This window comes from Nycticebus coucang, chromosome 2 (genome assembly GCF_027406575.1).
Source record: "Nycticebus coucang isolate mNycCou1 chromosome 2, mNycCou1.pri, whole genome shotgun sequence".
NCBI lineage: Eukaryota > Metazoa > Chordata > Mammalia > Primates > Lorisidae > Nycticebus > Nycticebus coucang.
The window spans coordinates 115,401,749-115,429,379 of record NC_069781.1 but is presented as its reverse complement, the minus strand read 5'-3'; the positions used below and the strand labels follow the sequence as shown (position 1 = coordinate 115,429,379).

The 27,631-nt window shown below is 49.2% G+C and overlaps 1 protein-coding gene across 6 annotated transcripts in view; it reads left to right on the top strand.

The window, feature by feature from the left end:
* NFIC (nuclear factor I C) overlaps positions 1 to 27,631 on the top strand; it is an 80,387-nt gene that overhangs the window by 35,868 nt on the left and 16,888 nt on the right. For all 6 annotated transcript variants that reach the window (XM_053580343.1, XM_053580364.1, XM_053580336.1 and 3 more), the window contains exons 3-6: positions 15,196 to 15,267; positions 18,532 to 18,606; positions 19,284 to 19,407; positions 20,881 to 21,005. In XM_053580343.1, the coding sequence (XP_053436318.1) occupies positions 15,196 to 15,267; positions 18,532 to 18,606; positions 19,284 to 19,407; positions 20,881 to 21,005 (396 nt within the window). The remainder of the gene's footprint in view (positions 1 to 15,195; positions 15,268 to 18,531; positions 18,607 to 19,283; positions 19,408 to 20,880; positions 21,006 to 27,631) is intronic.

Sequence of the window (27,631 nt, the reverse complement as noted above, 5' to 3'; positions counted from 1 at the left end):
AGTAAGATGCACATAACATAAAATTGACCATTTTAACCATTTTAAGTACGCAGCTCAGTGGCATCAAGCATACTCACATTGCTGTGCAGCCTTCACCATCCTCTGTCTCCAGAACTTTCTCATCTTCCCAAATTGAAATTCCATCCCCATGAAACACTAATTCCCCATTCCTCTCCAGCCCCCAGCAGCCACCTTTCTACTTTCTGTCTCTGTGAATGTGAAGTCACAAGGGACCTCCTATCAGTGGAATCACATAGGATTTGTCTTTTTGTGACTGCCTTCTCTCACGGAGCACACCAGATCCATCCACATTGTAGCTTGTGCAGAGTCTCCTTCCTTTTCATGGCTGAGTGATATTCCACTGTATGCACTGACCTCATCCTGTTAGTCCACACATCTGTTGATGGACACTTCAGATGCTTCCACCTTGTGGCTGTTTTGAATCCTGCTGTTGCAAATGTTTGTGTCCCAGTATCTGTTTGAGTCGTTACCTTCCATCCTTTTGGGTAGAAACCCAGGGGTAGAATTGCTGGGTTTTATGGTAAACTCTGTTTAACTCTTTTTTTGAGGAACTTCCAGACTGTTTTTCCACTTTGCATGCCCTCCAACAAGTAGCACACATGTCTTCTGATTTCTCCACATCCTGACAGCCAAAGACTTTTCAAATATAAAATAGACAGGGCGGCTCCTGTGGCTCAGTAAGAAGGGCGCCAGCCCCATATACTGAGGGTGGCGGGTTCAAATCTGGTCCTGGCCAAACTGCAACAAAAATAAATAAATAAATAAAAATTAAAAAAATATATATATATAAAATAGACTGAGTGGTATCACTCCTCGCCACACTGTCCAGTAGAATAAGAGCTGAGCTTCACACAAGGTCCTGAGTGGTTCAGCTTCTCTCACCATCTCTCCTTCCCACCCTGCTCACCATGATCTGGGCATATAGACTCTCTTTGCTCTTCACACTTTTGTCCCAGGGACTTTGCCCGTGTTGCACCATCTGCCTGGAATACCTTCACCTACCTTTCCTCTTGGCGGGGCTCCTTCTCATTCTTAAAGCCTCTACAGAGAGAGGTTCCACCTAACTCCTGTCTAAAGTCACCCAAAAGACATTCACTGTCCCTTCACTCTGTGTTATCACCTCAGTAGAACTTAGAACCATATGGGATTATCTCAGGCTTCTTCTGTTTCCTGTCTTCCCTCACTTGGTTCTCTGCCATCTCCCCAGTGCCTGGCAAGTAGTAGATTGTCAGTAAACATCTGTCTGATGAATGCTGGGTGGTGAATTGACCTCCCTGTTATCGATGGTGGAAACTTTAGCCACCAGGATGAAGGAAGTTGTCCTGTGCAAAGGGGGTGAGTGCTCCTGGACAGAAGGGTGGGACTGGAGGCCAAGCGGCGCCTTTGTCATGAGCAAGGACAGACCAAATTTGGGCTCATGGCCACAGACAGGAAAGAACATTCTGTACACTCTGTTGTCACCCGTTGTGATGTGTTTGAGCAAAGGCTCCAGGGGGCAGTGACATTCCTGGCTGCACATGAACACCCCATGGACCTAGGAAGCTGAGAGAATTGGCACTTGGCCAGATGGGGGCACCACTCGAAATACAGCTGCTATTGAGGACCAGGGTCTCACTTACCCTAGTATGTGTGTGGTTATCTACACTGTCTGCATGGTGCTTAAAGATGATTGTGTTTCTTTCTGAAAAGGAAATGTTTGAGGAGAATCCTGAATCAGGGGAGAGAATGGGACATGTAGATATTTGAGGGAAGAGTGTTCCAGGCAGAGGGAACAGCCCATGCAAAGGCCCGGGTCAGGACATGTTGGAGGCACAATGAGGAGGTTCATGTGGCTGGAGCAGAGTTGGAGGGGGGAAAGGAGGAAGGGAGGAGAAGGAGGGGATGGGACAGATTGTGCAGGGGCTGTGCATATGGGGAGGACTTGGGCTTTTACCCACAGCTTCAAAGGTGGGAACCATGGAGGGCTGTGGGCTGAGAAGGGACAATGTTCATTTAACTCTTAAGTTTGGCAAGATGCTGTTATCAAAACAGTATTTACCCCGTATCTAGGATGAACCTTTCCCTCCCTGAGCTTTTCTAAGCACAGCCATGGACTCAAAAGAAAATGATTGCAAATGCTCACTTTACTGATGGAGAAAACTGAGGCTCCAAGAGGGAAGGGGACTCCATCCCACCTACATTTCAGGGCATGGCCCTCCCTTCCATAAGATGCTCCAAGATCAGTTAAGTCTGGGACCCACTACCTTTTCTTTGAAATCCCCAGTGCTTTTTTTTTTGAGACAGAGTCTTACTATGTCACCCTTGGTAAAGTGCTGTGGTCTCACAGCTCACAGCAACCTCAAACTCTTGGGCTTAAGCGATTCTCTTGCCTCAGCCTCCCAAGCAACTGGGACCTCAGGTGCCCACCATCAATGCCTGGCTATTTTGTTGTTGTTGTTGTTGTTGCTGTTGTCGTTGTTGTTTTTAGCTGGCCCAGGCTGGGTTCAAACCCACCAGCCTTGGTGTATATGGCCAGCACTCTACCCACTGAGCTATGAGTGCACCACTCCTCAGTGCATTTTAAGGGCTCTGAAAAGTCCTGCAATTGTCCTGAGAAATCCTTGGTGATGCCTAAACTTTTTGACCATGGAACCCCAAGCTTGGGTAGAGTCTGTGCACATCTGGCAGCACAGCCATGAGAAATCCCTGGCTTGTCTGTTAAGAGCATGAAATTTGGTTCACCCGCTCCTGGGCCCTGCTTTCTTTCTGACATAGGAAGATGTGTCCAGATTTCCTTGTGCAATCAAGAATTATATTCGGGGGCTTGGTACCTGTAGCTCAGCAGCTAGGACACTGGCCACGTACACCAGGGCTGGAGGGTTCAAACCCAGCCGGAGTTCAGAAAAAAAAAAATAATAATTATATTTGGAGCTAGGCACAGTGGCTCACACCTATAATCCTGACACTCTGGGAGGCCAAGACAGGCGGATTGCCTGAGCTCAGGAGTTCAAGACCACCCTGAGCAAGAGTGAGACCCCATCTCTAAAAATAGCCAGGTGTTGTGATGGGCACCTGTAGTCCCAAGTAATTGGGAGGCTGAGGGAAGAGGATCACTTGAGCCCAAGAGTTTAAGGTTGCTGTAAGCTATGATGTCACGGCTCTCAACCCCAGGGCGACTGAGTGAGACTCTGTCTCAAAGAAAAAAAAAGGGGGGGGTATATATTTTGACCAGTGCCAGGTGCTGAATTAAAAGCCTGCCCTGGGGGGTGGTGCCTGTGGCTCAAAGGGGTAGGGCGCCGGCCCCATATGCCGTAGGTGGCAGGTTCAAACCCAGCCCTGGCCAAAAACTTCAAAAAACAAACAAACAAAAAAAGCCTGCACTGAACTCAGGTGCAAGAAACAAGGTACCTAAGGGTGTGTCTGTCAGGTCAGGAGAAAATGTACCAATAAGCAAACAACATTTTAAAGATTGTGATAGAGGCCAGGCATGGTAGCTCATGCCTGTAATCCTAGCACTTTGGGGGGCTGAGGTGGGTAATGGCTTGAGCTCAGGAGTTTGAGACCAGCCTGAGCAAGAGTGAGACCCTTTCTCTACTAAAGAAGTTTAAATAAATAGAAAAACTAGTCGGGTGTTGTGGCAGGCACCTGTAATCCCAGCTACTTGGGAGGCTGAAGCAAGAAGACCACTGGAACCCAGGAGTTTAAGGTTGCTGTGACCTAGGACGCCATGGCATTCTACCTAGGGCAACAGAGCTGAGACTGTATCTCCATGAAAGGAAGGAAGGAAGGAAAAAATAAAGCCTGTTATAGACATTGTATAAAATTCAAAAAGATGTTTGTGTGTGTGTTTTTAAGAAAGATGCAGGGCGGCGCCTGTGGCTCAGTTGGTAAGGTGCCGGCCCCATATGCCGAGGGTGGCGGGTTCAAACCCGGCCCCGGCCAAACTGCAACCAAAAAATAGCCGGGCGTTGTGGCGGGCGCCTGTAGTCCCAGCTACGTGGGAGGCTGAGGCAAGAGAATCGCTTAAGCCCAAGAGTTGGAGGTTGCTGTGAGCTGTGTGAGGCCACGGCACTCTACCGAGGGTGGTACAGTGAGACTCTGTCTCTACAAAAAAAAAAAAGAAAGAAAGAAAGATGCAGACAAACCTGGGTTGTGCATTTCACATCCTTCACTGTGTGACCTTGGATAACTAACTTACCCTCTCTGGGTAGCCTGGGGGTTGTCAGCCCCAGACAAAGATTGTTATACGGCATTATATTCAATGATATCAAGGGCATAGCCTGGCATCTGGAGCTTAGGAAGCCATCTATCTGTATATACAACTGCTATGATTGTCATAGTTTTGTTCAATTCCTTTTTTTTTTTTTTTTTGTAGAGACAGAGTCTCACTTTATGGCCCTCGGTAGAGTGCCATGGCCTCACACAGCTCACAGCAACCTCCAACTCCTGGGCTTAAGCGATTCTCTTGCCTCAGCCTCCCGAGTAGCTGGGACTACAGGCGCCCGCCACAACGCCCGGCTATTTTTTGGTTGCAGTTCAGCCGGGGCCGGGTTTGAACCCGCCATCCTCGGTATATGGGGCTGGCGCTCTAGTCCTTTGAGCCACAGGCGCCTGCCTATAGTTTTGTTTTGTTTTGCATTACTTTTGGGACAGGATCTCACTCTCACCCAGGCTGGAATACAATGGTGTCATCAAAGCTCACAGCAACCTCGGTCTCCCGGGCTTAAGCGATCCTCCTGCCTTAGCCTCCTAAGTAGCTAGGACTACAGGTGCCCACCATAACACCTAGCTAATTTTTCTATTTTTGGAAGAAATGGAGTCTCACTCTTGCTCAGGCTGGTCTCAATCTCCTGGCTCAAGTGATCCTCCCGTCTCTGCCTTCCAGAGTACTAGGATTATAGGCATGAGCCACAGCACCCAGTCTGTTGGATGGATAGATAGATAGAGATGATTTTACTCTACACCCCAGCTCCCACCTCAGTGGCCACTATGAAAATTCTCTGGCTTAAAATAGCACTCTAAATTGGTGGGACCACACCTACCGTGCATCTTACAAGGGTACATGTGAAACTTACTAAATGTAGAGTGTAAATGTCTTAATAACTAAGAAAATGCCAGGAAGGCTATGTTAACCAGTGTGATGGAGGTATGTCAGATGGTATATAAAAACCAGTGTATGGTCCCCCATGATTGCATTAATGTGCACTGCTATGATTTAATAGAAAAAAAAAATAGCACTCTAAACCTCACCTCATCAAAAACAAGAAAAGACCAGGCACAGTGGCTCCCACCTGTAACCTCAGCATTTTAGGAGGCCAAGGTCCTAGTGTCTCTTGAAGCCAGGAGTTCAAAACCAGACTGGACAACATAGTGAGACCCCCATCTCTATAAAAATTAAGAAAAATAATCTGGGTGTGGTGTGCACCTATAGTCCTAGCTACTCAGAAGGCTAAGGTAGGAGAATTGCTTGAGCCCAGGAGTTTGGGGCTTCAAAGAACTGTGATTGCACCACTGCAGTATAGCCTGGGCAACAGAGTGAGACCCTGTCTCTAATAAAGCTAAAAATAAAAATGAAAGTATAGGAAGGGCTCAAATGTGAGACCTCAGGATGTCTGGGTATTGATTCCAAGCCTATTGCCAACAGCTGGTGCTGTGTGAATTTGAATCTATTGCTGTCTTTGTACCTCAGTTTCCCCCATCTGGGGATTATTGTCACATGTCCCTCCTGGGGAGAGTTATGAGGATTCATGAATGAATGGAGAAAAACCTTGCAGCCCAACCTGGTCAAAGGAATGACTCACTAAGTATTAACTATTAAAATGTACTATTTCATGAGTGACCTTGTTTAACTCTCCCAAGAGCCTAATTTTCAGCCTCCAATTGCCAGGGGCTGCTTCTCACATCCCCTGGTTGTATGGCCTCCCTAGTACTTTGGACAATCTAAAATTATCCTCTTGATTTATTTGCTTGCTTTTTCTTTTCTTGTTTTTTGAGACAGAGTCTCACTTTGTCACCCTAGGTAAAGTGCTATGGCATCACAGCTCACAGCAACCTCAAACTCTTGGACTTAAGTGATTTCTCTTGCCTCAACCTCCTGAGTAGCTGGGACTACAGGTGCCCGCCATAACACCTGGCTATTTTGGGGGGGGGGGGCGGGGTTTGCAGTTTGGCTGGGGCTGGGTTCGAACCCACCACCCTGGGGCCGGCGCCCTACTCACTGAGCCACAGGCACCGCCCTCGCCCAGCTGTGTTTTTTTTTTTGTAGAGACAGAGTCTCACTGTACCGTCCTCGGGTAGAGTGCCGTGGCGTCACACGGCTCACAGCAACCTCTAACTCTTGGGCTTACGCGATTCTCTTGCCTCAGCCTCCCGAGCAGCTGGGACTACAGGCGCCCGCCACAACGCGCGGCTATCGCCCAGCTGTTTTTATGTTGCAGTTGTCATTGTGGTTTAGATGGCCCGGGCAGGGATCAAACCTGCCACCCTCAGTGTATGTGACTGGCGCCATAACCACTGCTATGGGTGCCGAGCTTATTTGCTTGCTTTTTCGTTGCTGGTGGCTTCCTTGTTAAAAATGCCAGTGCCTTAAAAAAAAAAAAAAAAATGCCAGTGCCTTGAGGAGAAAGGGTCTTTCTCCATCTTGGTCACTGCTGTGTCCCCTAAGTGTGTAGCATCTGGGAGGTGCTCACCAATCCAGTTGCTGAGTGAGCCCAGGAAAGAACTAAATGATAATTCCATTCGGCCCCAATTTATGGATGAGGAAATTGAGAGACCTTGAAGTTTTTGGCTAAAGATGCATAGCCAAACGTCAGCAAACTTTTTTTTTTTTTCAAGTAAAGGGCCAGATAGTAAATAATTCAGGCTTTTGGGCAGGTCACCCACAGTCTTGGTTGCATACACTATTTTTTTTTTTTTTTTGCAGTTTTGGCTGGGGCTGGGCTTGAACCCGCCACCCTAGGTATATGGGGCTGGTGCCCTACTCCGTGAGCCACAGGCACTGCCCTGCATATACTTTATTTTTTTAATAACCCTTTGAAAATGTAAAAGACCTAGCCCAGCGTTGTGGGCGCCTGTAGTCCCAGCTACCTAGGAGGCTAAGGCAAGAGAATCGCTTAAGCTCAACAGTTGGAGGTTTCTGTGAGCTGTGATGCCATGGCACTCTATGGAGGGCAACATAGTGAGACTCTGTCTCAAAAATAAGTAAATAAATAAAATAAAAATGTAAAAGACCATTCTTAGCTGTTGGGCTGTAGTTTGCTAATCTTAATTCCAAAACCCACATTCTGATTCCAGAACCCTGCACTGAGTCTCTAAAATGCCACCCACCGAGGCGGAGGGAGGGCGATTGGTGGGATTACACCTGCGGTGCATCTTACAAGGGTACATGTGAAACTTAGTAAATGTAGAATGTAAATGTCTTAACACAATAACTAAGAAAATGCCAGGAAGGCCATGTTAACCAGTGTGATGAAAATGTGTCAAACGGTCTATCAAACCAGTGTATGGTGCCCCATGATCGCATTAATGTACACAGCTATGATTTAATAAAAAAAAATTTAAAAAAATGCCACCCACCGAACTCTATGATCCCAGGGGTCTAAATGCCAGGTTCTTCCTCTGAATCTACCCCCTTCTCTTCCATACCCTTTGGGTTTGCCACCTCCCCTCTCCACCTTCATTTCCATGTGGGGCTCTAAAGCCCAGAGACAGGCAGTGGTTTAGCCAAGACCACCCAGCAAGAAGGGAAGCTGAGTTATCCAATCTGTAGCCCTCCTAGCCTACATCCATGCACCTACCTCAGCAAACTTGTATTTAAAACTCTGTTACACCAGGGTGGCTGGTGTAACAGGTGGCTCACTCCTGTAATCCTATCATTCTGGAAGGCCAAAGCAGGTGGATTGCTTGAGCTCATGAGTTCAAGACCAGCCCGGGCAACAGTGAGACCCCATCGCTACTAAAAATAGAAAAACTAGGTGGGTAGTATAGTGGGCACAGCTACCTGCGAGGCTGAGGCAAGAGGATCGCTTGCGCCAAAAAAACTGAGGTTGCTTAACACCACAGCATTCTACCCAGGATGATAGAGCCAGACCCTCTCTCAAAACAAAACAAAACTCCTTGTTATAAGGGTGTGGAGCCAAAGAAGCCCTGCTGACTCCTAGGGAATGGCCTCCCTCCCAAGACAGCAAGCTTCCATGAGGCCTTGGGAGAGGTCCTTTAGTAATGCACATTTATCAAGTGCCTACTATAGACCCAGTGTAGGTATAGGATTGAATGGAAGGGTCTTGTCCACTGTACTTTTTCACAATCCTTTTTATTTCATTATAGCCTCCCTTAAAAGAGATATTATAAACATTTTTTTCTTTGTCATTCCTCTTGTGAATTTTTTTTTTTTAATTTTTGAGAAAGAGTCTCACTCTGTTGCCTAGGCTAGAGTGTGATGGCCTCAGCCTACCTCATACCAACTTCAAACTCTAGGGTTCAGGTGATCCTCCTGCCTCAGCCTCCCTAGTAGCTGGGAGTACAGGCACCATGCCTGGCTAATTTTTTTGATTTTTTAGTACAGATGGGATCTCACTTTGCTTACGCTGGTCTTGAGCTCCTGACCTCAAGCAATCCTTCCGCCTCAGCTTGCCATAGTGCTAGGATTACAGGCATGAGCCACTGGGCCTGGCCCCCTATGAAATTTTAATGATGTAAGTATCTTATATATCTATGTCTATACTGTTACTACATGTATTTATCTGTGCATCATACTTTTTTTTTTTTTTTTTTGTAGAGACAGAGTCTCACTTTATGGCCCTCGGTAGAGTGCTGTGGCCTCGCACAGCTCACAGCAACCTCCAACTCCTGGGGCTTAAGCGATTCTCTTGCCTCAGCCTCCTGAGTAGCTGGGACTACAGGCGCCCGCCACAACGCCCAGCCATTTTTTGGTTGCAGTTTGGCCGGGGCCGGCTTTGAACTCGCCACCCTCGGCCGACTGAGCCACAGGCGCCGCCCAGTGCATCATACATTTTTAAAAAATAAAATTCTTGAGCCAATCTCCTGTACCCCCCCAAATCAGTTTTCACCTTGACTGAGAATGGATGAATCTGTACTACAGTCTCTGCCCATCAGCTATAATGTCGTTTGGGGGCCAGACCATTCTCTGGAGTATGATCACCCTGAACACTGCAGGTGCTGAGCAACATTCCTGGCCCCCACCCACTCCATGCCAGGAGCAGCCCCCTGAGTCATGACAACCACAGATGTCCCCAGACATTGCCCAGTGTCCCCTGGGAGCCAGAATCACCATTGTTAAGAACTTCTGAGCTAGGTAGACAACTTTGCTTTGAATTTGATACCAGCTTTGATAAATAGACTGTCTGCACTGGGCCTTGGTTTACCAACCTCACAAATTGAGCAGATTAAATCAGATGGTGCTGTGAAGCACTAATTTAGCACAGCAAATGGAAGCTACTCATTTGGGGTCTGGGGAATCTTGGGGTATTGGCTTTTGGCCAGTGTTTAGACATTATCCATTCTGTTCAGGCCAAAGGAAGGTCCATTTAAGGGCTAGATGTCTAAATATATGGGAGGAGGAGGAATTACCTGTGACTTCTTTTTTTTTGTTTTCTGAGTTTTCGTGGAAACAGCTGGAGCAATAGAATGCAGTAGAATTTTCTTTGATGATGGCAATATTCTTCAATGTTGCCAACTGAACACACCAATTCAGGCACCACCAGTCATGTGTGGCTACTGAGCCCTTGGAATGTGGTTTATGCAACTGAGGGAAGCTGAAATTTTCATTTTATTTCAATTTAGTAAATTTAGGGGCGGCGCCTGTGGCTCAGTGAGTAGGGCGCCGGCCCCATATGCCGAGGGTGGTGGGTTCGAACCCAGCCCCCACCAAACTGCAACAACAACAACAAAAAAAATAGCCGGGCATTGAGGCAGGCTCCTGTAGTCCCAGCTGCTCTGGAGGCTGAGGGAAGAGAATCGCGTAAGCCCAAGAGTTAGAGGTTGCTGTGAGCCGTGTGACGCCACGGCACTCTACCCGAGGGCGGTACAGTGAGACTGTCTCTACAAAAAAAAAAAAAAAAAAAAATTTAGTAAATTTAAAGGTAAATAGTCATATGTGGCTGTGACTCCTGGACAGCAAAAGTGCCTAGAACATGGGCATTTTTCAGGAGCCAAATGATGGATAAGTTGTCAATAGGTGCATGAGAAATAGTCCCAGGTTTTAGAAATTATTAAAAATGAGCAACCAGAGGCTGGGAAGGGTAGTAGAGAGTGGAGGATAAAGTGGGGATGATTCATAGGTTAAAAAAAAAATTTTTTTTTAATGAGATGGCAGAATAAAAAGGAGGGAGGCTGTGACACAGGCTACAACATGGGTGAACCTTGAGGTCATGGTACTCAGAGAAAAGCCAGACGCAGAAGGACACAGTGTGTGTGATTCCACTCGCAGGAGATCCCTAGAGTCGTCAGAGCCACAGAGATAGAAAGTAGAATGGTGGGTGCCAGGGACTTGGGAGGAATGGGGAGTTAGTGTTTCTTGGAGACAGAGTTTCAGTTTGGGTGGATGAGAAAGTTCTGGAGATGGACAGTAGTGACGGTTGCACAACAATGTGCGTGTGCTTACAGCCGCTGACTTGTGCACTTAAATATGGTAAAACAGCAAGTTTTATGTATATTTTACCACAATAAAAATTAAATTAATAATTAAAATGAACAGCCTAAATGCCCACCAACCCAGGAATGGATTAACCAGCTGTGGTTTATGTACACATGGAATACTATTCAGCCATTAAAAAAAATGGAGACTTTACAGCCTTCATAGTAACTTGGATGGAAGTGGAAGACATTATTCTTAGTAAAGCATCACTAGAAAGGAGAAGCATGAATCCTATGTACTCAATTTTTTTTTATTATTAAATCATAACCGTGTACATTAATGCGATCATGGGGCACCATACACTGGTTTTAAGACCATTTGACATATTTTCATCACGCTGGTTAACCTAGCCTTCCTGGCATTTTCTTATTGTGTTAAGACATTTATATTCTACATTTACTAAGTTTCACATGTACCCTTGTAAGATGCACCGCAGGTATAATCCCACCAATCACCCTCCCTCCACCCACCCTCCCCCCTCCCTCTCCCTATGTACTCAATTTTGATATCAGGACAATTAACGACAATTAAGGTCACAGTGGGGGTGGGGGAAGGGGAGAGCAGAGAGAGGGAAGGGGGGGTGGAGCCTTGGTGTGTGCCATACCTTTTGGGGGCAAGACACGATTGCAAGAGGGACTTTACCTAACGTATGCAATTAGTGTAACCTGGCTTATTGTACCCTCAATGAATCCCCAACAATAAAATAAATAAATAAATAAATAATTTAAATGAGATGACATGTATTTAAAGCATAATATTATTTTAAAAGTACATTAATTGGGCGGCGCCTGTGGCTCAGTGAGTAGGGCGCCGGCCCCATGTGCCGAGGGTGGTGGGTTCAAACCCAGCCCTGGCCAAACTGCAACAAAAAAATAGCTGGGCGTTGTGGCGGGCGCCTGTAGTCCCAGCTGCTCGGGAGGCTGAGGCAAGAGAATTGCGTAAGCCCAAGAAGAGGTTGCTGTGAACCGTGTGACGTCATGGCACTCTACCGAGGGCGGTAAAGTAAGACTCTGTCTCTACCAAAAAAAAAAAACTACATTAATTAACTACTTTATATATATATATATTTTTTTTTTTTTTTGAGACAGAGTCTCACTTTCTTGCCCCTGATAGAGTGCTGTGGCGTCACAGCTCACAGCAACCTAAAACTCTTGGGCTCAAGAGATCCTCTTGCCTCAGCCTCCCAAGTAGCTGGGACTACAGGTGCTTGCCACAACACCTGGCTATTTTTTTAGAGACAGGGTCTCACTCTTGCTCAGGCTGGTCTCAAACTCCTGAACTCAAGTGATCCACCTGAGTCAGCCTCCCAGAGTGCTGGGATTGCAGCTGTGAGCCACTGCGCCTGGCACTCCTACCTCTTCTAATTCAACATTGTTCTGTAAATTCTAGCCAGCACTTTATTGTCAATCAAAGACATACAGTTTAGAAAGGAAGAAATAAAATGGTCCCTATTTGCAAATGACATAATGGTCATTTTGAAAATGTCAAGGAATCTGCAAAAAGAAAATCAATGCACAAAAATCAACCACATTTCTAATCGCTAGGAATGAAAAATTAGAACACAAAATTAGAAGCTATCATTTACATTCCTTTCAAAACCTACTATTGAATGTCAGTTTATTGACAACTGCTTTACATTTACCGTTTGATGACTTGATGATGACACAAAAATTCTGGGAGGAGGGTTTTATTATCTTCCCATTTTACAGATGAGAAAACGGAGGCTCGAGTGGCTGGCCTAAGGTCACAGAATAAAGGAGCAGTGGGGCAGGACTGCAGGCTGGGGCTGGCCAAGGCCCAGAGTTATTTGTCTTAACCAATACAAAGTAACAGCATGGAAGACAGTGACAATAGTAATAGACGTTCAATAATAATAGTAATGGGCTTGGCGCCCATAGCACGGTGGTTACGGCGCCAGCCACATACACAGAGGCTGGCAGGTTTGAACCCATCCAGGGCCAGCTAAACAACAATGACAACTGCAATAAAAAATAGCCAGGCAGGGGCGGCACCTGTGGCTCAGTCAGTAAGGCACTGGCCCCATATACCGAGGGTGGCGGGTTCAAACCCGGCCCTGGCTGAACTGCAATCAAAAAATAGCTGGGCGTTGTGGCGGGCGCCTGTAGTCCCAGCTACTCGGGAGGCTGAGGCAAGAGAATCGCTTAAGCCCAGGAGTTGGAGGTTGCTGTGAGCTGTGTGATGCCACGGCACTCTACCAAGGGCCATAAAGTGAGGCTCTGTCTCTACAAAAAAAAAAAAAAAAAAAATAGCCAGGCAGGCATCTGTAGTCCCAGCTACTGGAAGGCTGAGGCAAGAGAATTGTTTAAGACCAAGAGTTTGAGGTTGCTGTGAGCTGTAACGCTACAGCACTCTACCAAGTGTGACATAGTAAGACTCTGTCTCAAAAATAATAATAATAACAATAGTAACAAAGAAAGCCCTACTCCACTAGGTGAAGGGCTTGGTATTCACTAGCCACCATTCTGAATACTTTATTCCACCCATTTTCATCTCATTCCTCATGAACAGCCTGCGATGGAGGTACTGGAGTTGTGTCCATTTCACGGATGGAAAGAGTGAGGCTGGGAGTGAAGGGAGGTGATGTGTCTGAGGCACTGTACCCTGTCTGCCTGATTCCGAAGTGTGTACTGGGAACCACCAGAGGTGGCCCTTACTAGGTGCTCAAGAAACATCCCCCCTTCCTAGGGAAACACCTGGTATCAGCCTGGTGCTGCTGCCTACCAAGTCTGTGTAGGAGCTGGTCCCGTAGAGGGTGCCTGTGGCCTAGAGCCTGGGGCAGCTGGCTGCGTGGGCTGGGCTCCTCCCAACTGAGTGGCCACCCGTGCACAGCCTCAAGGCAATCCAAGCAGGACTGGCCAGCTCTGAGAGGCGGCTGGCTGTCCAGCTTGGGAGCAGCCTCAAGGCTGGAGGCTGAGCTGGGCACACTCCCCTCAGCCGCTACTGGCCCAGTTGGCCACCTAGGGTGGCCCTGCTGGAGGAGAGGATGCTTTCATTTGCTCCTTCATTTCCTGATTGGGAAACTGAGGCTGTTTATGACATCTTTGGTCTTGGCAGCTGTGTGGGTGCCAGATACCCAATGTGTGCAAACCCCTTAGCACAGTGCCAAGCAACTGCCAAAGGCTCCCCATGTCAGGAAGCATCACATCCTTATTATTATTTCACAACAACCTTGAGAGTGGCTTCTATCATCACCCTATTTTGCTGATGAGTAAACTGTGGCCTCCAGAGGGAAAGTGAGCTGGCCAGGACCACGCAGCCTGAGAAATAGGATCTGAACTCAGGCTGTCGGCCAGACATCTGAACACAGCACAAACACATGAACAAAATAACACTGGTGACATAGCATGTCAGGTGGATGGAGTGAGGGCATTTTTTTGTCCTCCTAACCTTTAGTTTTCCTTGTCTATAAAATAGGCATGATGACACAGCCAAGTTTGTGGTTGTCTCGGGATTTAAGAGAACACATAAAGTGAGAATGAAAACAATGCAGATGTGGTCACAAGAATAACAATGAGATAGGCACTATTAAGTATTGACCTGTCAGTGTGCCGTCAAGGGCTTCAGAGTTATTTCCTTGCTACCTCTTGACAATCCAGAGTATCCTGGGTGATACTCATGCCCATTTGGAAGAGAAGAAATGGAGGCTCAGAATAGCTAAGTAACTTCCCTAGGTCACACAGCAAGTGGACCACACTAGGGGTCTGGCAGGTGGGAAGGGCCTACTTCCCCTCCTTTGGCCTTTGATGTAACTGGTGTCACCTGTGCCTTTGACCTGGGGGATAGGTGTGTGGGGCTAGTGGGGACTGCCTTGCCGGACTTGGCCATGTGTCCTCTCCCTGTCAGGGTCAGGGCTTTGGAGGGGGGTCCCTGCCTCATTCTTCATCCTGGCTGCAGCCGATAATGCTGAGCTCAGCGTCTGTCTGCTTCCCCTGTCTGCCAAGGAGCCTGATTATTTTTAGATAGATGGAGGGGATGGTGCTGGGGGGAGGGAGCCCCCAAGCCAAGATGGCTAGGCAAGAGTATGTGGGTATTGCACAAAAAAGGGCTGCCTCTCAGCCCTATCCCTGGGGGACCTGAATAGGCACCCCAGTCCTGCAAGGGCAGGGGCCAGGGCACCAGAAAGCCCCAGGACTTACCTCTCTGGCCTTCAGTTTCCCTGTCTATAAATGAGCGTGTAAAATGAGTGTAGGCAGGAGTACATGAGTTAGCCTCATTTTACAGATGAGGCTCAGAGAGGACAAGTGACTTGCCTAGGGCAACACAGCAAGAAAGTGGCAGAGCTGGGACTGGACTGAACTGAACCCAAGTCTGTTAAGACTCCATGTGTGCTAGTTCTTGCCTGTAACGGAGTGGCCCCTGCAGATGGAGGAGACCATACCCCAGCATGTGGGTACACCAGTGCCAAAGGGTCTGAACCACTGTCTGCAGGGTGCCTTCCCCAACCTGGGGCAGTGGTGTGAACACATCTCCTGGGGTGGAGGCCCTGAGATGTCATCCATGTTTCCTCCCTCTCTTTGCAGATGCGGAGCAGAGCAGCAGTCCCAGGGCAGGGATGGGCTCCGACCAGGAGGACAGCAAGCCCATCACGCTGGGTGAGTCTAGGGTGGTGTGGCAGAATTGGGTAGATAGTACGGCCCTGTCCCCATTTTTTATTTAGCACCATCTATGTGCTTTGTGTGGCCCTGTGTGAGCACTGCACAAATACTGCCTCATTTGTTCCTTGTAACAGTACTTTGGGGTAGGTGCTGCTCTTGTTCCATTTTACAGATGAGCAGACTGAGGCTTAGAGAGGCAACCAGGAAGCTGGGGTTGGAACCTCTGAGCATCTGGACTCTGAGGTGCTCAACGCCTGGGAGACCCTGGAGGGCTCTATAGTCCCATGGGATGTCTATGAGCCAGTTCTATGTTGGGGGATGGGAAGTGGAGAGGCAGGGACTGGGGGATAGCACTGGGCAGTAGGAAAGATTCAGACCACCACCCTGGTCCAGCCCCAGCATCACCCACCTAGACCAGCAAGGTCCCCTCCACCCTGGCTCCCAGATCCCTCCTTTGTCCCTCCCTCATCTGTCCTCTGTGCAGCAGCCAGAGGGCACCTGTGAGCACCGGAGTCTGGGCCTATTCCTCCTCTGTCCAAAGCCCTCCATTGCTCCCACCTCCCTCAGAATCAAAGCCTAAGTCTTCTTAAGGACCACCAGGCCCTGCATGACCTGCCCCATCCCCTCCCTGATATCCACTTCTCACTCTGCTCCAGCTACAAGGGCCTCCTCGCTGGCCTCCAACACGCCAGGCACAGTCCTGCCTGAGGGCCTTTGCATGGGTTATTCCTTCTGCCTGGACAGCTAACTGTACTCTCTCCCTCCCTCCAGAGCTCCCTTGGTCTCAGCTCAAATGTCCCCTTTTCAGAAGTCATCCCTAAGCCCCTTCACCTCAAGCAACCTCTGGCCACTCTCAATCACAGCCTTCTATTTTATTTCCTTCAGAGGAAGTTAGAGATTGTACATGTATTTGCTCATATTCCCCTGGGGAACATCACCTCCTCCAGGGCAGAGGTTTTGTCCATCTTGATCACTGTTGTGCCGCCAGTGCCCAGAATAGGACCTGGTACACAGTAAGTGCTCAATACATATTTGTAGAAAGAAAACAAAGTAAGGAGAGAGGGAGGGATGAAGGAGAAAGATAAAGAACAGAGACAGTACACTGGGGAAAGGAAGGAGGAAGGAAGGAAGGGAGGGAGGAAGGAAGGAAGAAAGGAAGAAAGAGCAAGTTGGATGAGGCACCCCTGTTGGAAGAAGCAGAATAGGCGTGCACAGGGAGGCTGTCCAGGCCACTCCTCACTGGCCCCTGGTGATGCGTCCATCCTGCTGTCTGTGACCCGAGCCCTCCTGGGCCTCTCATGGTTCCCAGGCGCCTCCCTCCAAGCCAGATGTCCAAGGATGGGGGGCAGGGGGGTAGTTTGGGTGTCTGGCAGAGGAAATCACGGCCTCCCAGCTCGCCAGGGAGTCCCCCGGAGATGGAGCTGGGCGGATGCTGCACAAACAGGAAACCCCGGTGGGGGAGGCAGAGGGGGTGTGCTGACAGCAGCTGGCCAGCTGGATCAGCAGGAAATGGCTATGGACACTTCCCCTGTAGCTGGAACTACAGGCACCCACCGAAACACCTGGCTTTATTTTTTAGAGACAAACTCTCCCTCTGGCTCAGGCTGCTTTCGAACTCCTGAGCTGAGGCAATCCACCTTGCCTCGGCCTCCCAGAGTGCTAGGATTACAGGTGTGCACCACTGCGCCCAGCAAGTTTGTTCCTCTTGTCTTCTTTGCCCTTTCCCCCACCATAAAGTTTTTGAGTAAAATAGCCCCCCTCCCCTGCTGCCCCCACACACCCTGCCTTACCACTGTCTGTACACCTCACATTTGATTTAGTGAGTTTTTATTTTTTTTAATTGGTAGTAAAATATGCACAATGTAAAATATATCATTTTAACCATTTTTAATTGTACAAATCAATGGAATTAAGTACATTCACAATGCTGTACAACCATCGCCTCTGAGTCCAGAACATTCTCATCACTCCAAAAGGAAGCCCCATCCACATCAGCAGTCTCCCCGGCCCCTGACACCCACAAATCCACTTCCCGACCCTGTGGATTTGCCTGTTTTGGACATTTCATATAAATGGAATCTCACTCTGTGTGTCTGGCTTCTCTCACTGAACACAATATCCTCAAGGTCCTTCCACATTGTGGCCTGTGTGAGAGCCTCCTTCCTTTTCATGGCTGAGTGATAACTCCCTGTGTGGATGGACCACATAGTGTGTGTTCATCTGTCCATAGACACTTGGTTTGTTTTTTAGGTGGGGCTATGTGAATAATGCTGCTACAAACACACATGGACAAATTTTTTTTTCCTTATTAATCTCATGTGATGTCTGTCACAGTGGATTTGAAAGTCCCATGAGAGCAGCCATTTCTGTCTCATTCTCTGCTTTGTGAGTGCCCAGCTCAGAATCGGACACCGTAGGTGCTCAGTCTGGGGGTGCTCAGTCTTGGGAACAGGCCTGTTCCCAAGCTGTCTAATATTGATCAAGGCCCCTTCCATCTCTGGACCAGCCTCAGTTTCCAAATCCACAAAATGGGTCCAAACCATTCCAGTTCAAAGAATAGGGTTCCCACTCCAGTAACAAAGAAGAGATGTTAGGCAGGAGTGGTTCTGGGAACACTAGGGATTTTAACCGCTGCCTATGGACTCCCTTCCATTAAACCCCTGTTCCTGAGCCCCTGCTGGATGCCAATCTCTGGTCTATGCACTGGGGACACTGCAGGGTCTGGGAAGATAGAATCCCTGCCCACATGGAGTTTCCAGTCCAGAGGGAGAGAGGGACAAGTAACCAGAGGTTGCCAAGGGTGAAGTGATGCATATCCAGCCAGGCAGCCGCTCCTAGGTAGCCTGATTCAGATCTCAACAACCACTCAGAAGACAAGGTTTAGGGTCTCTATTTTCAAGATGAGGGAATATGGAGGCTCAAGGAGGGGAAGTGACTTGCCCAAGATAACAAACCAAGGGGGTGATGGAACCAAGATTTGAACCTGAATCCAGCCTCCTATCTCCACTCTGGAGTGCAGCCTGCCACAGAGTGGCAGAGGCAGGCAAGACAATTATGCCCATGCTGGACATAGGCCCACTATGAGGCCTCCCCAGAAATGGAAGATACTTCCCTATCAGACTGGAAGAGGGCATTGCTGGCCATTCCCCCGCATCAGGGTTACAGAGGTATATGGGGTGAATGTCTGGGCAGGCCTGGTTGCAGCAAAGGGAAACAGGATTGGTTCAGCCTACCACCTGCTGACTTCTCTCCCTGTTCCAGACACAACTGACTTCCAGGAAAGCTTTGTCACCTCTGGCGTGTTCAGTGTCACCGAGCTCATCCAAGTGTCCCGGAGTAAGTATCCCCATCAGCCCTGAGCTAGGAGGGGAAGGGCTTCAGAGAGGAAGAAGGAGCCCACCACCTTCACCCTACATTCCCTTTTTCTCTCCAGATACCCCCATCATCAAGCCCAGGTTCCCAGGAAGGGAGGTGGCCAGGCCTTTCCCCAGAGCCCAGGGTCAGGGTGACATGCCACCTCCCCAGGAAACAGGATCCAGATGTTGGGTGGAGGCTTGCTAAAGAACCTTTCACCCCAGCATCCCTCCTTCCTAGGACCTCTGCCATTCCATCCCACAGGACCCTAGAGGGCCCCACCCCTCCTATTTCCCTGTCTTCCCTGTGGATTTGCTAGGGTCTCAACACATTTCCCTAGGAACCCCCACTTTGCATCCCACACCAAGGAGGTCTGGGTATTGTCTTGACTTAACCCTGACCAGCACCCTTCCTGTCCAGAGCCACAGACTCCACCTCTAGCTCTGGCTACACCTCTGCCTCAGAGTGTGAACTTGGCCTACCTCCATGGCCTTGGACTTCTGATTCCTAGAATAAGGCCAGTTTCAGCCAAATCAGGAACTAGGCCAGTTGGAGGAGTCCCTCTTTGGACTGCCATGATGGCTTTCTCCACCCCTCTAGGACAAACCACAGCCCTGGGCCCTGCTCCCTTCTTCATTCTCCTTTTGTGCCTTCTGCAGCACCTGTGGTAACCGGAACAGGACCTAATTTTTCCCTGGGGGAGCTGCAAGGGCACCTAGCATACGACCTGAATCCAGCCAGCACTGGCATGAGAAGAACGCTACCCAGCACCTCCTCCAGCGGGTATGTGCCCAGGTCCCAATCTCTGGGCATTTCATGACACCACCCACCAACCCACCACCCTCTGGCCTCAGCTGGCTCGTTCTTCTCTCTGCAATACCTGTTACACTTTTCACCTGGTCTGGGAAACTTACTCATCCTTCAAAACCCAGCTCCAAGTGCCTCTTTACCTATCCCTGACAGCCTACCTTGGGACACACGCACCGCCTCCCCTCACACACATGATGCAGACAGTTTTTGCCGAGATAGGCTATAGCAGTGAGCTGGTCATATTGTGTGTGCCTCAGTTTTCCCATCCATAAAATGGGATAATAATCCTACTAGGTTGTTCTGAGGATTACAGTAAGCCAACTGAATAGTCAGGCAGCCAGGGTGTTTTTTGGCCTCCACCCTGCTATCTGGGTGTTTGACCTCCACTTAGCCCAACTCCCCATCTAGCCCCGAGTATTCCTTCCAAGGAAGGGGCAGGTCTGAATAAGTGTCAATCAAGAACAGCCAGAGGCCAGATGCAATGGCTCCAGCCTGTAATCCTAGCACTCTGGGAGGCCACTGTGGGTGGCTTGCTTGAGCTCAGGAGTTCAAGACCAGCCTGAGCAAGAGCGAAACCTGGTCTCCTAAAAATAATTCCGTGGGGTACCGGCCCCATATACCTAGGGTGGCGGGTTCAAACCTGGCCCCAGCCAAACTGCAACAAAAAAATAGCCGGGCGTTGTGGCGGGTGCCTGTAATCTCAGCTACTCGGGAGGCTGAGGCAAGAGAATCAACTAAGCCGAGGAGTTGGAAGTTACTGTCAACTGAGACGTCACGGCACTCTACCGAAGGGATAAAGTGAGACTCTGTCTCTACAAAAAAAAAAAAAGAAGAATTAGAAAGAAAGAAAGAAAAAATAGCTCTGTGGCGGACGCCTGTAGTCCCAGCTACTCGGGAAGCTGAGGCAAGAGGATCACTTGAGCCTAACAGTTTTTGAGTTTGAGGTTGCTATGAGCTATGACGCCATGGCACTCTACTCGGGGCGATAAAGTGAGACTCAGTCTCAAAAAAAAAAAAAGATAATAATAATAATGGGCCGCGCCTGTGGCTCAGTGGGTAGGGCGCGGGCCCTATATACCGAAAGTGGCGGGTTCACACCCCGCCCCGGCCAAACTGCAACCAAAAAATAGCCGGGCGTTGTGGCGAGAGCCTGTAGTCCCAGCTACTCGGGAGGCTAAGGCAAGAGAATCGCTTAAGCCCAGGAGTTGGAGGTTGCTGTGAGCTGTGACGCGACAGCACTCTACCAAGGGCAACAAAGTGAGACTGTCTCAAAAAAAAAAAAAAAAAAAAAAAATTACTGACAGAGCATCTGCGGTTCCCTTGAGGTCTCGCGATAGCACCTCACTCCGCCCCTTAAAACCCGCCGGAAATTGTCAAAGGCAGCCTCCTCCTTGCATCTCCGCCCCCGCGTCTCCATGGTAACCAGCTTCTTCCCTCTCACCTCAGGAGCAAGCGGCACAAATCCGGCTCGATGGAGGAAGACGTGGACACGAGCCCCGGCGGCGATTACTACACGTCACCCAGCTCTCCCACGAGTAGCAGCCGCAACTGGACAGAGGACATGGAAGGAGGTAGGGCTGGCGACCGGGGCGCAGCGAACTTCCGGTTCGGGGGTTGCCGTGGTAAGGACTACGCATTCCGGCAGGCGCTTCGCGGGCGCCGGAGGACAGGAAGTCGGCCTGGAGCCGCGGGGCCTCCTGGGAATTGTAGTCGTAGCTGCGCTTTGCTGGAAGTAAAGTTAGGGCTCACCTTCCCAGGGTTCTTTGTTTCTTCTCATACAAGGAAGGGCGAAGTCTGTCCGCTGCCTGACTTTACCACCCTCCACCTGTTAAGCCCTCATCTCTGCGGGGGTTCCTGAGCTGCGGCATTGACTCAGTAGCAGTTCAGAGAAACAGGGTGCTTCCTCCTGGGGTCTGCTATAGCATCCCTCATCTGCAGGGTCCCTATTTGTACTTTTCACCGCTAGAAGGTCTTTGGATATAGGATCCATTCTCCCTGGGGTTCCTCTTGTAATTCCTTTTTTACGAGGTTCCCATCTCCTTGGGATTTTCCTCTATATGAGTCTAGTTTTGTTTTTCCATATTGTCTCTATTCCCATGGCGTCTTTTTCTAGGGAGATTTTTATCCTGTTGATCTGTCTTCATGGGGTCCTCTCCAGAATATCTTCTCATAGTTTCCTGTTCTTTACAGTCAGCAGCTTTTTTTCTTTTCCCTTCTTTTTTATTTAGTTTTCTTAATAGCCCTCTGTAAGGAAACATAGGATCTTTTTTCTGTTGCATGCTAGCTAGTTACAAGCGTGAACTCTGGAGCCCACCTGCCTGGGTACATAGACCAGCCTTTGTAGCTTCCTAGTGACCCTACCTGTCTGAGTCTCAGTTTCCACTTCTATAAAATAGAAGTGTTAATATCTGCAGTACAACCCTTTTATAGGGTTGTGAGGATTTAAGTGAATTAATATGTCTCGTGCATAAAATACATTTTTGCAAGAAGCACCCAGTAAACATAAGAGTTTTCATTTCCCCTCCTCTTGGCTCTAGTGTCTCTGTATCCATAGGACACACTTTCTTATAAAGATCTGTCTGTACGGAAGGCACCTGTGGCTCAAAGGAGTAGGGTGCCAGCCCCATATGGTGGAGGTGGCGGGTTCAAACCCAGCCCTGGCCAAAAACTGCAAAAAAAAAAGATCTGTCTGTACAATATACCATTCCTGTAGGATTTTCAGGCATCAGAGAGACCTGGGTTTGAGTCCTAGGTTGGCCACTGACTAGCTGTGTAACCTTGTGCAGGTAATTTAATTTCTCTGAGCCTCAGTTTCTTTATCTCCAAAATGAAAATGATGAGAACAATAATTCTTTGGGGGATAAAGGAGGAGCAACCATCTAGCTCATGAAAAATGCCCAGGAAACTGGAGAGTGCATTGTCCATGTCTTTATAAAATTCTCATCTCTTTGATTCAGTCTCTAATGCATCTGGTTGTGAAATGTCAGCTCCTCAAGAGCCTCCTTCTTCGACAATGTGGACTCCCAGAGCAGGTTCATCTCTGAAGGATCCATATCTCTCAAAAGACCTGTCTCTATTTATTAGGTTCTAATTTATGGACCATAGTGTCTCTATGGTTCTGTCACTGTGTGTTAGCTGTCTCAGTCAGATTTGTTTCCATTAAGACCCTCTATTCTGTAAGCTTACTTTTTCTGTGAGAGACAGAAACCCCAAAGGAACAGTGTATTTCTCTCACAGATAAATTTCCAGCCTTGGCAAGTGTGGTGCAAGAGACTTAGGCCCCTGCCTGATGCTCCACTGAGTGTGGTTTTCATTTCCACTTTGTGATCCAAACTGACTGCTGAAGATCCAGCCATCATATCTGCATTCCAACCAACAAGAAAGAAGGCTCAAGTCTGGTCACACCCTCTCCCTTTAAGAATAATTCTCAGGGGCTGTGCCTGTGGCTCAGTGAGTAGGGCGCCAGCCCCATATACCAAGAATGGTGGGTCCAAACCCAGCCCTGGCCAAACTGCAATGGAAAAGAAAAAAAAAGCAGTGCTTTGTGGCAGGCGCCTGTAGTCCCAGCTACTCTGGAGGCTGAGACAAGAGAATCGCCTAAGCCCAAGATCTGGAGGTTGCTGTGAGCTGTGACACCATGGCACTCACCGAGGGCGACATAATGAGACTCTGTCTCTAAAAAAGAAGAAGAAGAATTCTCAGAAGTGGCATCTACTTCTGCTTATTTCTGTACCCAGGAGCTAGTCATTGGCCATGTTTGGCTGCAAAGGGTGCTGAGAAATGTAGTCTTATTCTGGACAATCATGTCCAACTCACAGTCAAGGGTTTTGTTACTGAGGAAGAAGGGGAGAGGAGAGATTAGAATCTTAAAAGCCCTTCTCATTAACTCTGTAATTGAAGAGGCTGTCAAAATAAAAATTGCATACTGTGGTTCGGCGCCTGTGGCTCAAGTGGCTAAGGCGCCAGCCACACACACCTGAGCTGGAGGGTTCGAATCCAGCCTGGGCCCGCCAAACAACAATGAATGGCTGCAACCAAAAAATAGCCAGGCATTGTGGCAGGCGCCTGTAATCCCAGCTACTTGGGAGGCGGAGGCAGGAGAATTGCTTGAGCCCAGGAGTTGGAGGTTGCTGTGAGCTGTGATGTCACAGCTCTCTACCTGGGGTGACGGCTTGAGGCTCTGTCTAAAAAAAAAAAAAATTACATACTATTTAGAGCTGAAAGATGGCTCATGGGATATAGCCAAAGCTCTCCAAGAAGAAAAATAACTTTGAGTCTATTAGAAAAGGAGAACAGGGGCGGCGCCTGTGGCTCAGTGAGTAGGGCGCCAGCCCCATATGCCGAGGGTGGTGGGTTCAAACCCAGCCCCGGCCAAACTGCAACAACAAAAAAATAGCTGGGCATTGTGGCGGGCGCCTGTAGTCCTAGCTGCTCGGGAGGCTGAGGCAAGAGAATCACATAAGCCCAAGAGCTGGAGGTTGCTGTGAGCCGTGTGACGCCACGGCACTCTACCGAGGGCACTAAAGTAAGACTCTGTCTCTACCAAAAAAAAAAAAAAAAGAAAGAAAAGGAGAACAGTCAAAAATAAAGAACCTAGCTTTCAATTCATAAAGCACAAAAAAGAAAAAAAAAATTTTTTTTGAGACAGAGTCTCACTTTGTCACCCTCGGTAGAGTGCCGTGGCATTACAGCTCACAGCAACCTCCAACTCCTGGGCTTAGGCGATACTCTGCCTCAGCCTCCCGAGTAGCTGGGACTACAGACGCCCGCCACAACGCCTGGCTATTTTTTGTTGCATTTTGGCCAGGGCCAGGTTCGAACACACCACCCTCGGTATATGGGGCAGGCCCCACCCAGAAAAACAAATTTTAAGAGAAGGAGCATTACAGCCACTGAGGTTCAGTCTCACCTTCCTGTTTTGGTACTCCCTCTCAATACCCCCAGTGGAGAAAGATGCAGCAGCGGGGCAGGACAAAGATAAAAAACCTACTACATTCTGGTGTGATAGGGAATCACATACCAGAGCTAGAAGGAAATGTCAGAGGTGTGTCCCCCCCTCCAGCTTCCACTTGGTTACTTCAGGTGTTGCACAATCCCTTCTTTCCGAGAGTCCCATCAGTGTAAACCCCTACTGTGTGCTGGCCCTACTTGAGGCCTTGGGGACCCAGACATGAGCCATCCCACCCCTGTCCTTGCCTGCTAGGGACTGGCAGCCTACTTGGGGAGATGGATTGTGTCTAGGTCATTACAGCCCAGAGGAGGAAGCACAGAGGACTTTAAGGGAAATGTAGGAGGACCTCAATACAGCCTGGCAAGAAAAGGGAGGACTTCCTGGAGAAGGGGAATGAAGGAGACAGAGCCGTGAGGTGCTTGGGCAGTGGCTTCTCTGCATCTCCAGCTATGTGACTTTTGGCAAGTTATTCAACCTCTCTGTACCTCAGTTTCCTCTGGTACCTCCTCTGGGAGGAACGAGGACAAAAACACTGGAAGAATCTTATACCCTTGGCCCAGGTCAGGGCACAAAATATACACGTGGGGCATGAGAGTTGGGTTTGTTTTGAAGTCAGAGCTAACCTGCGATCTGGATGACTTAAGTAGATTAATCCCCAGGGGAGATGATGGAAGAGCATTTGCAGGAGTTAGACTGTGGACACTTGGAGCAGATAATTGTTCTGGATCTGTCCTGGGCACGGTAGATGCTGAGCGGTGGCCCCACCCACCTCATGCTAAGAGCACCCCCCAGTGGTCACAAATGAAAAATGCCCTCAGACATTGCCAAATGTCTCTTCAGGACAAAATCCCCCCTGTGAATGATCATTGGTATATGCAAAGGACCTAAAGGGAGAGAGGAGAAGGAGTGTGACCCTAATTCTGGAATCTGCTTGTGGAGCCCAGGGGTGGGCTGCCTTCTCTCTCCAGGAGCCTCTTCCCATCTATTCTAGTCCCACACATCTTTGCCAAGAAGACAGACAGGTACCTTGTTTTGCAGAGGAAAACCCTGAGAAGCCAGGTGTGGTGGCTCACACCTGTAATCCTAGCACTCTGGGAAGCTAAGGCAGGTGGATTGCCTGAGCTCACTGGTTCAAGACCAGCCAGAGCAAGTGTGAGACCCCGTCTCTAAAAAATACACAGGTGTTGTGGCGGGTGCCTGTAGTCCCAGCTACTCAGGAGGCTGAGACAAGAGAATTGCTTGAGCCCAAGAGTTTGAGGTTGCTGTGAGCAATAATGCCATGACACTCTACCAAGAGCGACAAAGTGAGACCTTGTCTCAAAAAAAAAAAAAGGAAAGGAAAACCCTGAGGCTTAGAGAGGCAACATCTCCTGCACCAGGTCACCACAGCGGCAAGCAGATGCACAAGGACATGGAACCTATTGATGGAGCCTGTTGGCCCCTTTGCAGAGGCTTCCTCGGGCCACCTCACTCACTGCCTTTTGTGGGGCTCCTGCAATGTGCTAAGCTACTCACTGACATTCCTTTTCCCAGCAACACTGGGTCTGTGCTTCCCCTGGGGAAACTAAGGCCCAGAGGTCCCATGGCAAGGAAGGGACAAAGCCTAGAGTTTATGCCCAATGCTGCCACCACCTGGGTCCTCCCCCTGTAGACACAGCCGGGGTCTGTGAACATTTTGTAACCACTCAGGTCCCAGGGGAGACCAATCTGAACAGACCTGGCCAATAGACTGGGGCAGAGTCCCTTAGGTTCACAGTAGGGCCCCAGCTGGGCAGGGTCTCCACCCCGAAACTGCCCTTAGCTTCTGGCCACACTCCCAAGATGCTCCTCCTCCTTCTCCTCCTCCTCTTCCTCTTTTTCCTCCTCTTTCTCCTGTCAGCCCAGCTGCTCCAGCTTCCTGTCTAGACAGCCCCCAATTAGCCACTCATTAGCAGGGTTAAGCTGATTAGAGCAGCTCTTCTCTCCTCTGCAGTTCCCAGGCCAGGCATTTCTCCTGGGCAGCACTCAGCTAGCCCCCCCAGCTCTCTGCAGCCACACGCCAGTGCCCAGCAAGGACAGAGGCCTAGGGTGCTCGTGCCAACCCCATGCAAGGCAAGACCCCCACAGCCATAACTCTTAGGCCCCATGCACCAGCCTCCAAGCCTCCAGGCCTTTGCCTGCCCCTTGTACCTCCTCTGGGGCCTTGCCTGACCACCCACCTGCACGGGGCAGAAGGAGGGCACCCTCGGCGCAGCTGTCGTGTGTTCTGTTCTTGCTGTTTCTATAGCCCTCTACCCCTGCACAGCGGACACAGGCCTCACAACCAAGACGGCTATCATACAGGGTGACACAGGCCAAGGGCTTCTCCCACACCTTTTTTCACTTAGGGCTGGGAGGGATAGTGGAGCATAGCCCAGGTAATGAGAGGGGAGTTCCAGGATCAGCCCCATCTCTTCTTGGCACTTTGTCTTGGATGGATGATTCTCCCATCAGGCCTCAGTTTCTGCGTCTGTGAAATGCAGAGGAAAACCCTGAGAGGCCAGCCTCCAGTTCCTTCAGGCTCTGCATGGGGCACCCAGGAGGCACACCACATGAGAGGAGGGCCATGTCCTCACAGGAGGGTCCTCATGCTGAGCAATTTGGCCCTCTGGTTATGCTGGGCAACATCTGGGGACATGGGACATTTCTGGTTGTCACAGGGTAAGGTGTGGAGCTCCTGGCACAAGGTGGGTAGAGGCAGGGATACTGCTCAGCACAAGGACAGCCCTACCCCAGAGAACCATCAACCCCAAGGTTCACAGTGTGCCCTGGCCTGGATATTGGGCCATGAGGGAAGCTAAATCTATAAAATATAAAAATCATTTCTAAAAACCTGGCTTACCAGGCCACACTTGCCTGAGATTCTAATTCCAGGAATGGGGCAGGGCCCAGGGCTCTACATTTTGTGTAGGTAAGATTTAATCCTTAGCTCTCACTTGAAAAGGCTTCCCAGGAGAGGATGCTGGCAGGGTAGGGGGTGGGGAGAGGAGAGCTGAGAACAGCTAGTTTTTCCACACACCCAGCACTGGGTGGTCCGTCTTCAGCCTGATAATGCTGGGGGCTCCTTGAGCGTGCTCATCCCATGCTAGGGGCTCTGTGAAGTCAGCATATGCCTGTTTTACAGATGAACAGGCCAAGGCACCCCCCAGAAAGGCCCAGCCACTCTGACTCCATAGTCACAAGTCCAAGCCAGACTCCCGGAAATCCCTCACATGTTACTCATGGGGC